General features: G+C 38.2%; 1 protein-coding gene across 1 annotated transcript; it reads left to right on the top strand.

Moving 5' to 3' along the window:
• Window positions 1–270: 270 nt before the first annotated feature.
• LOC139725611 (uncharacterized) lies at window positions 271–6,656 on the top strand. Its single transcript, XM_071636701.1, has 6 exons — window positions 271–570; window positions 1,729–1,891; window positions 2,651–2,854; window positions 4,167–4,237; window positions 5,406–5,536; window positions 6,428–6,656. Exons 2-6 carry the CDS (start codon window positions 1,729–1,731, stop codon window positions 6,654–6,656), a joined length of 798 nt encoding a protein of 265 aa, XP_071492802.1. The 5' UTR covers window positions 271–570.
• The last annotated feature ends 4,081 nt before the right edge of the window (window positions 6,657–10,737 follow it).

Genomic DNA, 10,737 nt, shown 5'->3' with positions numbered 1-10,737 from the left:
AGCAACAGGCCCACCTTCACGTCTTAGTAGGAGCAGCGAATTTACTGGCGCTCGCGGGGCTTTTTTCTTGTTACGAAACCAGTGCCGGTTGGGTTACGCAAGCCACGCCAGCGCCAAAGCACTGTAGTTATGAAAGCGCAGCGCTTCTGAGCTTGATTGACTGACTGTACACTTTACAGACAATCTTTAACCCGACTCTGCTTCTCTTGAGAGGTTCTGTTGGCTATAAGCATCTAAACTACCACCTAGGTAGCCTACTTTTTGACGAAACAGAAAGCCTCACCTAATGAGTCAACGCCAACAAGTTAAGAGAAGGCCGATACGATTGTCAACGAGTAAATTTACCACTTCACTTCTCAGTTCACCAGCAACACAACGCGGGTGTACACTACTAGTATCTAACGTTTAATAATACCATCGCCGTCGCCTGCCGCTTCGTTTCCCCTACTCGTATTACTCCCACAGCATCAACAAGGCATAGGGAGACGCCGAAACAGCGGAGTTCAAGCCTCAGCTCTCTGAGGCAGTTTGTCACACTTTGTATCGAACTTCAGATTAAAAGACCTCAAGGTAAGTTGGCGTGAACTTAGGCCTACGTTAGATCACGATCGCAATATAACAGAGGCAGATTTACTAGTTGGGAGCACACTCAGCTGGAGTTTCTTTGACGTCTTCATTGTCTTGATCTACTACCTTGTCACCTGCTTGGGGAGTTGTAGATCCACTAATCTAAAAAAGGGAATTCCAATCTGATATTTATTTTTCCATAGTCACATAGGTCTAGGCCTATTTCGTTTTTCTTTTGAGAATTGTTCCTTTTTTTTAAAGATGTTATCAGTCAAATAAGAGGGTTTTTTTTTTAATGCCTCTCAGTGGATAGATTCTGGCTAAGTCAAAATAATTAAGGAAAGACTTCTTTTTGAGACAGCCACCCCAATCACACTTGTAGAACAACTACTAAATCAGTGCAGATCTATACAACTCTACCTAGCCTAACCTTGCTTATGATACGCACGGATGCGCACCCACTTTTGGATGGCTATCTCAAAAGGAACTCTTGCCATAATTAAAATTAAAAACCCACACCAAGTTCATGAGATGTACGAGATAGCCACACCAGGCATTTGTACATTAACGACATCAAGATCAAGTCCAAGGTCTGACCTCCCGGAGCATCCCTTGCTCAAATTTGTGTGCATGCAAGTTGGCCCTATTAATTCTTCAAGTACGTGCTATATGTACAAAGTAACAGATGGTCGAATTTGGGACAGCATTATGGTTGAAATATGGGGGCTTGCTGTAAACTTATTTGAAAAAAAAAAGAGAATTGAAACACAAAATGCAATGTGCATTTTATTTAAGCTTAGGGGAAGGGTAGGGACTAGAGGGTAGTGTAGATAGAGTGGTATGGCAAAACTAAAAGTGGGGGGTATACTGGAACCTTCACATGCTGTCTGTTGATTGAACAAAATTGAGGATGCTGTTGTTTTATAGCCTGGTGGGTGAGTGTGACAGTCTAATATAGTTGTAGCAAGAGTTTGATATGTGCTATCATCACATTGAATTCTGGTAAGACATACTATTGCAGACATACAGACTGAGCTACCAGCAAAATTTAAATGAAAAATAGTAGTAAGCATGCCAGTTGCTGTAGTGGCATGTCTATTTTTATTTTTCAAGTAGAGAAAGTAGTTCTTAATTTAACTTGTCAAATTTGTCTTCACACAGATGGTTAAGTCGGCAGATTTGGCCAAAGGAGCAGCTAAGAGTAAGCCGAAGTCATCAGTGCAGAAGAAGTCCAAAGCTGGCAGCGTCACAAAGAAAAAGAACCAAACTGAAGCAAATTTGAAGAAGGCTGCGAAGAAAGCAGAAACAACACCAGGGAAGAAGGGTAAGCAAATCAGTCTTGTCTTTCTTTTCTCTCCCTCTTTAAGATCTGTGATTCCACTGACAAGTCTTTGAGTCATGTTCAATTCAAATCACATTCTTTTCTAGCTTCCAGGTGTATGATACAAAAGTGTCTTCTGGGAATTGGTGTGAAAGGTTTGTGATGAGGTCTGGAACCAACATTTAGATCTCCAGCCCCAGGTTGACCAAAGTTTTTCTACCAGTTGTTCTACCAAAAAATCTTGATTTTACTTACAAAAAATGCTAAATTATTATGTATCAAAGGATTATAGCTATTGTAGTGTAGTTACTGTAGAGGGAATTTTGACAGAACAACACGTACAGTTGTCCTAACATTGTACTTTAGACCAAGGGGGAATTACTATTATTTTCTGTTATTTTCATTATTTTTATCATTTTGTTCCTATAGCACTATTTCCCTCTTTCTGATTTCTAAATAATCTGTAATCCGGGTACTGCAAAAATTTATACAAGTATTTCAAAAAGTATTAAACTAACCAATCATTTGGAAAGTCAGTAGCTTGAAGTAGACATCCAGAATAGGATAAGTTGAAATGTTATTTTGTGAGTCCATCAGACAGTGTGTTTTATGAGTCTCTCATGATAAAGATAAGAATTATAAGACTTAAGGGAAATGTCATTACAATCTTCTTTGAAGTGCCACGTAGGCACACTTGGAGCTTTCTCAGAATTTGACCTACACATCTATGTTTTCTGTTGCTGCTTTTGTGTGTTCGTGCAGTGACAGATAAAAAGTCTTCAAGCGAAGAGGAAGCCATCCGCACTGAGAGGGGCTACACCGCCCCCCTCCCCAAGAAGAACGCCAAGGGGGAGCTTGTCTTCCCTGATTACCCCGAGATTCGGCCAAACATGACCCCAAAGGAGGTTCTCCAGGCAGGCAGCTTCGGCGGGACGTACTTCCGACCGATCAAGTCCTCAGTGACAGGTATGTTATGGCAGCATGGCTTAATCCACTTTGCCCATCATTCATCAATTTTCATCGCTCAAAAATGAACGCAATACATCTCGTTTTTCATCTTGCTCACACAAGCCAAAGATTTTTCAAACCATTTGAAATTTTCTCTCATTGCTATCAAAGGTAATTGACAAAAGTGTATGAAAGTACTCCTAGATAAGTATGATGTCAGGGTCATGCAACGCCGCTTGCCCATTTGCCAAGGACAACTACAACCTAAATGTTTGGACTAGTAAAATGAATGGACACTATCCTTATAGAGGAAGTTCTCCTAACTTAACATGTAGATTGAGTGGATGCAGATATGCTTGTAGAGCATATCAGTGAAAGTTCTAGGAAAATTGGACAATTCTTGTAAGAATTTTCAAACTTGGTGCCACCATTACTGGATGAGGAGACATACAACAGATTCAAACTGTTAATGACATCACTGCAGAACAGTGATATAAAGTAGATATTGAGGGAATTCCACAAAGTTTCATATTTTATGGAAAGTACACATCCTGAGGCTTGTTCTTGTCATATGTGACGGATGATAAAACTCCACTTGCTTTCTGAAAGGTATAAGTCCGTTGCTCTTTCATTATGCTAGAAAAAAAAACATGTAAATAGATTCTGCTTCAGCTACTCTTTACAATCAGCCTCTTGATCGGCAGATGACTGCCGTTTCAGAATCCGCTGAAAAAGTATTTGATTTCATGCAGTGAAACAGTCATGCTCATTTGTGTTGGTTCTGTGCAGGTAGTCTGTCTTGGATATTCTGGGCAATGTGTTAAACAGATGGTATCGTATTGGTTAAGGTGAGGATTGGGCTTATAACTTTTTGTGAGATACCAAGAAAATACTTATGAAATAGTACAGAGCATACCATTCTAAGAGGAATTCAACATTTATTTGATGAAAGTCGGTTTTGGAATGGCTGAGACATCCAAAAACAAAGTAAAACAAAGCCATTGTAATAAAAGGTGGGTCCCACCTTTTATTTGGATCGCTCTGTTTTGGGTATCTCTGCCATTTCAGAACAACTTTTCATCGAATAAACTTTAAATTCCTCTTCGAATTACAGGTTCTTTCATATTTCGTAAGAGGTTTCACACTATCTCATCAAAAAATGTTAGAAACCTGAAGTTAGGTCTCAACCAAAACTATACGATTCCTTTAATTTCTACTCTGTTTGCATCATCCATCCTTATGTCTTTCTTTGTCTGTCTGCCTCTCTCTCTCTCTCTCTCTTTCTCTCTACCTTTCTTTCTCTTTCTTTCTCCCTCTTTCTAATCCTCAGGTGAAAAATATTCTGGTGTGTGGAAAGAGCTGCCCAAGAATTGGTTAGAGGGGCTCGAAGTTTCGAAGCAGGTGAGATGCCGTAGAATGGTTTAACCCTTCTACTCTCAAACTGCCTGCAAATGCCCATAATGAAAATCACCGAACTACACGTACTTGCAGTTACCCTGACATGTGTGTGTGTGTGTTTGTGTCTGTGTCTGTGCGCATGTGTGTCCATATGTATGCATTGTGGAGTACAGTGTTAAGAAGTGTATGTGCTTCATTGCCTAATTGATGTCATCTTTGTTTTGTCTCCACAAAAACAGAGGAAGAATTCAGAAACCTTTAGATACTCAAGGGTTGAGGTTATATTGACCTTCTTATAAATGTCTTCAAAGTTACATGTGTTTGATCCTTAAGGCTGTTCATAAGCATAATATTTTAATGCGAGGTGATCAATTTAAATTTTGTATTGTCTGTACAATATCTATCACACATGGTCAAGAAGACTATCCATTTATTTGAGGTGTCGGGTGACTATCCATCTAAACTGAAGTGGTCTCCTTTAAGAAACAGTACCCTGGCAGTAGTCTTTGATGGGGTAAGCTATGGGTTAAAGGTTGTAACTCCTCAGTTTCAGAGATACCACTTTCTGGCACAAAAGAGACAGGAATTCATCTTTGTGAAAGGTGTCATATTGTGAAGTGTTATTCATAGTGAATACAGTCAACCTTGCGTAAGTCAACTTCACATAAGTTGAATAATCACCTAAGTCGAAGGTCTTTTCAAGTCCTCTCCTCTTTATATTCTATTGATTTTAATCCCCCATAAGTTGAATTTCCTCCAAGTCAAAGGTATTTCTTCAGTCCAAATAGATTTGACTTAGGCAAGCTTGACTGTACCTCCCTGGTAGAAGTCACAAGAAGGCTGTGCTGACAGAATTCCATGAAGTACTGTGATGTCTGTCATACTAAAAAGCAGGTGGAAGATGCTTAGAAATATATATTAATTTGTAATCACATGCAAGGTAAAGAACAGTTAGAGATGCTCTCCTAAACTTGCCAATTTTATCAAAATTAGTTGTGGGAAATTCAGGTGATCCTACCACGTTTCTAGTAAACTTTTATTTTTCCATGTGAGACTGTATGGGGATTTTACTTGTACATCATCTTTTACTAAGTTGCTGTTTGCTCCTTCATTAGACATGAATATTTATTATGCGCTATATGTATGCAAATTTGTATATCGTTCATTGTAGGTGGCATCCAGTACATATCGCGAGGACGTCAACACATACAAGGTGAAGTGCGGTGGCAGTCTAGAAATGTGGGAGAGCAGCGGATGGATCCACAAACAAGATCCCTACGGGTGGTTCATGTGGTACTGCAGGTACTGCCCATCAAAATATGAAGATCTGTACCCGAAATTCAATTCTTCCATGAAAAAAAAAAGAAAAGAAAAGAAAAGAAAAGAGGAGTATCTCTTTCTTCTCCTCCTCTTCCCCTTTTTTCTCCTTTCTTCCATTTTTGCTCTAATGACATCATGGCTGTAAAGGTAACTTCTCAATGTAAGGGAAAATTTGATGAAAAGATAACAGGTCATCTTAAGCTCATATTCTCCTCACTGTTATAGCACAGTGCACTTGGAGTTTGTCTACATCAACCTCTGAAACCACAAGGTTACTAATAGGCAGCCAATCTAAGCAGTCAGGAGTTCATCAATTACGCCAATTATGTCAAATATTTTCTTTTTATTTCTCGACCTCCCTGACTTTCGAGGTACATATCATAACAGTAATCAATTGTTTATAGAACAATTTCAACTTACGTTAATTGAGAAAACTTGTCTGAGTTAAATGCTCCACAGCGGTCGAGCATGTTGCCTTTGTGTAGGTATTGAATATTTTGAGCATGTCCATGTTCTGTCCTTGGTCCATATGAATTTGGTGTTATTGAGAACATTTATGCATCTGCTCTGTGTTGAGTGGCATTATTACTGTTCTCACTGACCAAAAAAAAAAACAACTCTCTTTCCATCTGTCATTGTGTGGAATGGATGCTGTCACTGGTGAATAGCAATGTGCATACATATTATATTTACATCACCATTCCCTCAACTTGATTTGATTGCTTGTCTCCTTAAAGACAGTAGGCAAAGTCTGTGTTACACCAAATCGGCTAGACTGCAGTGGTCTTGCTTGTACTCCTCCATTTCCATCTTGTCCAATCGAAACATTTCATCATGGAAGCTTCTACATTTCACCTCATGTCCACTTCTCAGGTTCTACTTGGGGAGGCGCACAGATGACGATGAGCGACAGGTCGGCAGGTGGAAGAAGTGCGCTGGCCTGAAAGGGAGGTGGCGCAACAACCTCATCGCCAAGTGCGCCCGCAGCGGCTCTGCCTTTGACAACTTTGGTGTCTCGCCCGTGGTCCGGCAAACCCTCCAGCACTGGGGCTACCGTCTCACCAAGGAAGACTTTGAGAAGGCAGCCAAGAGATTCAGGTAGCAGACACTCTTGTCTGGTTGTCAGGGGAAGGGAAGGAGGGGGGGGGGGGGGGCCTTTCATTATGTGTAGTTATTGTGGTAAATGTCTTTCTCATGTGTCCTCTCCCTGTGTGGAATCCCATGCAGGAAGTCTAGGTAAATATTCCTCTGGAATGGTTGAAATTCTTGGCTGTCTGTTAGCTTGTATCAGATAATCACATTTGTGAGTCATTCATTCATTCACTCATTTTTTCCATCTCCAACAAAACATGTAAAGACAATTTTTCTTTACAGAAGATATGTGCATATTATATCGACATTACAGAATGTAATAAGTGATGAAAATCCACCATAAGTCTTGGAAGTTAATAAAATGATGAAATGGTGAAATTAATGCCCCGGGACTAGATGTGACAAATTGACATTCCCAGCTTTATCACAGTTGAGGAGGACTGACATATCAGTCTCACTTCATTGAGGTATTAGGGATTTGTTTTATTTAGTCTCCCAGTCCATCACCATGCTGCATGCAGGCCTGCAATGTGTGTGGAAAAAGAGAAAGTGCTTCACCCACGACTTAGCCAAACAATGTTTGTGAGTGATTGCAGTGTCACTGCAATTATCCCTTTTCACAATCATGAAATATGGTGAATTAGCTTGTATGGTAAAAACAGCACTTTTTAATGAAAGTATGCTCATACATGTACATAATGTAGTGTTTCTTTAAAATTTCATTTCCTCTGATCAGAATAAATTACATTGTTTTGTTTGTGGATTTCCATGCTTCAATTGTGTAAATATATAATAATTTTCCCCCATAAAATCTTGGGATATTGTCCTTCGATTGATGATCATTGACATGTGTATGCATTTGTGGCTGCACGCCAGTCCACAGAGGATAATGTCAGTGATTGTTATTTCTATGTAATACAAGAGTAGAATCATGTACATCATCTGCCCTAATTTGTTACAGGAGTGGGTTTGAAAGTGGAATCAGAAATTATTGAAGGGAGGGGGTCCTTATTAATGATTTGTTTTGTGTTTAGTCATAAGGTTACAAATAGCATGAGGGGTGAGAAGGTTACATTAACCAAATCTCAGGGAGATTTTATCTTCATTTTTTTTCTTTGTCTGTGTGTGTGAATATGATCAAGTAAAAGCAAAAGAAAATGGAAAATACATATTTTTGAATATCAGTACATTCATCTGGCAGGAAGATCTTACATTCGCATGGCATGTCTTAAAGCCCTGCTGCATAAAAAAAAGTAGTTAAGATAGCAAAGATAAACTCAAAATATGCAAACTGTTCAGTGTTCATCATTCACAATATAGCCTAAAAAAAAAAAAAGAACTTTGATTGTATAACATATGTGCAAAGAAAAAAAGTAAACAAATAATAATTGACTGCATCAGTGCTCACGTCATATACCAGTATGCAATGTTAGTGCCACATCTTGTGTGGAGCTGACATTTCCCTTTCTGCAAAGCAAGACAGCATCTGTCTCTTTCCTCAAATTTATATTCAGAAGGTAAATGTCTCTGTAGATTATTGACGTAGTCTCCCATGATGTGTGTTCAAAGTCATTATATGTATTCATAAAGAACAGAGTGAATCTGACAATGTTTGAGAAGGACTATGCAAAGACATCACTATATATACCCTTTCTTGACAAGTCACTGATTATGAAACCCAGCATGTCTTCATTGTGAAGTGGGTTATATTAAATAATCTGCTGGTGTCTGCTTCCGTCCAAAATATTGTTTTTATGTATTGTTATCTCTGCAAAATTGCTTAATGATCTATATTGTGATTCTGATATCACACATATGAGTGAAAGAACCATGGATGTACAAATTGTACTTTACACAGTGGGGACAGGGAAGATATTCCGTTACACACTACATGCACTTCTTAAAGGACAAGTCCACCTTCATAGATATGTGGATTGAGTGAATGCAGGAATATTAGTTGAACACATCAGTGGAAGTTTGAGGAAAATTGGACAATCCGTTCGAAAGTTATGAATTTTTGATGTGTCTGCTCAGTCACTACCTGATGAGAAGACTACTACAGCCTGTGATGTCACATGTGTAGAACGATATAAAGAAAATGTAAAGAAAATTCAACATATTTTCACTTTTCTCGCATATAACAGAACACTTGACTTACCTCTTTCAGAAGGCAGGGGGAATAATATTACCCTTAACATACGTCAGTGACAAGTCGAGGAAATGTGCACTTTTTTCAAAAAATAACATTTTGTGAATTTCTCTTTATACATTTCTTATATCATTCTGTGCATATGACCTCATACACTTTAGTAGTCTTCTCATCCAGCAGTGACTGCACAGATACTTTAAAATTCTTAACTTTTCAACGGCTTGTCTAATTTCCCCCCAAACTTTCAGATGTGTTCTACTAATATTACTGCATTCACTCAATCCACATGTATGTGAAGGTGAACTTGTCCTTAAAGCTTTAATAGCGACATATTTTTCGATTTCTGTTTCAATTTCAATGTATTTTTTTTAGTTCAAACTCAGGGACTGCATTGTTTCTTGGTATATACTGACATACACGTACTGAGAAACTTATCATTTTAAAAGCGAATGTATGTAATGAATCATGCACAAGGTAAATTTGATTTTGAATACGAATCTTACCCGGTTGAAGACTAGTCCCGAATACTCTTGGTTGAGTGTTATGGAAAATGCTTATACACGTGTACACCCATAGCAAAATCAGCTCGTCCTCAACGGGTTGAGTCAGATGTCACTTCCATGAAGGTTCAATTCTCTCCTAAACTCTTGGTTTGAATTGACTATGCGATACATAAATTTAAGCTTAAAATAGTTCTAGTTGAAGAAAGAAAAACAAAACAAAAGAAAAGTGAAAAATTTCAGAGGATAACTTCCAAAGGGTAAAAGTCAAGACATTGAATGACCTTCAGTGCCAAAATCCATGGATTTGCACCTTTCATTGACCTCACTAGCAGATGCTGAACTGCTGCTGTTGTTGTTGTTGTTATTGTCTTATCATTAACTTAATGTCGTATTTATTGGTCATTGATAACACGATTGCTCTATTTGAAGTTGGTCCCCACGCATGTGTGCTTGACTTTTAACTTACAACTGTGTAAATGTATATTGTTATAGACGGTAAGTTTTGATGTTTTACAAATAAATGCCAGCCTAAGACTGCAACACACACAAGAGTCAGTATTCATTGTGTTCTTATCAACCACAAATTATTTATTATGGAAATTCTTTCTCAAGTCTTTAATCCTATACAAAGAGTACAAATCTAATTCATAAGTTCCCATCCTTTGTCTTTCTATTTATATTTTTCTATGGGAATTTTGGTGTTTCCTCTGCACAGAAAAGAAATAACACTTATTCTCAACAGTACAATAGCTTCTCACTTTTGTGTTGATAACAAAAGAAAACAGACACAAAGACCCAATGGTTTGATAATTTTAGGCAGGTTGTTGCCAATATCACACCGAATTTTAGGTTGTGATTTATCGCTCTTCACGATTGTAGAATGCTGCTATTTATACATTCTAGGAGTCAGCTTACCAATGTGTGTGAGATTGCACATTTCTCATTACATGCAGAAAAAAAAAAAACATTCATTAGTTCATGTCTTACATATTCATGATAAATGTTATGCATACATCTTGTGCCTGAAGATTTAGAGATCAAGCTAACATGATTAAGTACAGTACTGCACATAACACATACAGATTCACCAACATACATACAATTGTGTACACTGTATAATCTAGGAGGTACTAATAATCTCTGTGTACCTCCTTCGTCTAGTCTTCTGCTACTTATTCAACATACTCATCTGCATATTTCATTCTCTTGTTTGTTTTTGTTTTTTATTGCAAGTATACCAGCAACTTTGGTATTCTGAAGAATCAAGTGAATGGTGAGGTTTTTGTGTGTAAAACCTGCACACACACACACACACACACACACACACACACACACACACACACACACATACACAGCACACACAAAACCGAACATCATCATTACAGAAAGTGAACACTTCAATTACATGGTTGAACAGAGTGTTAAAGGCTACCTTAACA

Source organism: Diadema antillarum, unplaced genomic scaffold (genome assembly GCF_040938485.1).
Source record: "Diadema antillarum isolate AM-2024a unplaced genomic scaffold, OU_Dant_1.0 seq00000053_RagTag, whole genome shotgun sequence".
NCBI classification, from domain to species: domain Eukaryota; kingdom Metazoa; phylum Echinodermata; class Echinoidea; order Diadematoida; family Diadematidae; genus Diadema; species Diadema antillarum.
This window is presented reverse-complemented; position numbering and strand designations above follow the sequence as displayed.

Bases quoted from the DNA above. Each gene is read 5' to 3' on its own strand.
- LOC139725611 (XM_071636701.1), top strand. From the start codon at position 1,729: ATGGTTAAGTCGGCAGATTTGGCCAAAGGAGCAGCTAAGAGTAAGCCG. The intron at 4,238-5,405 runs GTGAGATGCCGT...CGTTCATTGTAG, and splicing joins GGCTCGAAGTTTCGAAGCAG to GTGGCATCCAGTACATATCG. The intron at 5,537-6,427 runs GTACTGCCCATC...TCCACTTCTCAG, and splicing joins TGGTTCATGTGGTACTGCAG to GTTCTACTTGGGGAGGCGCA.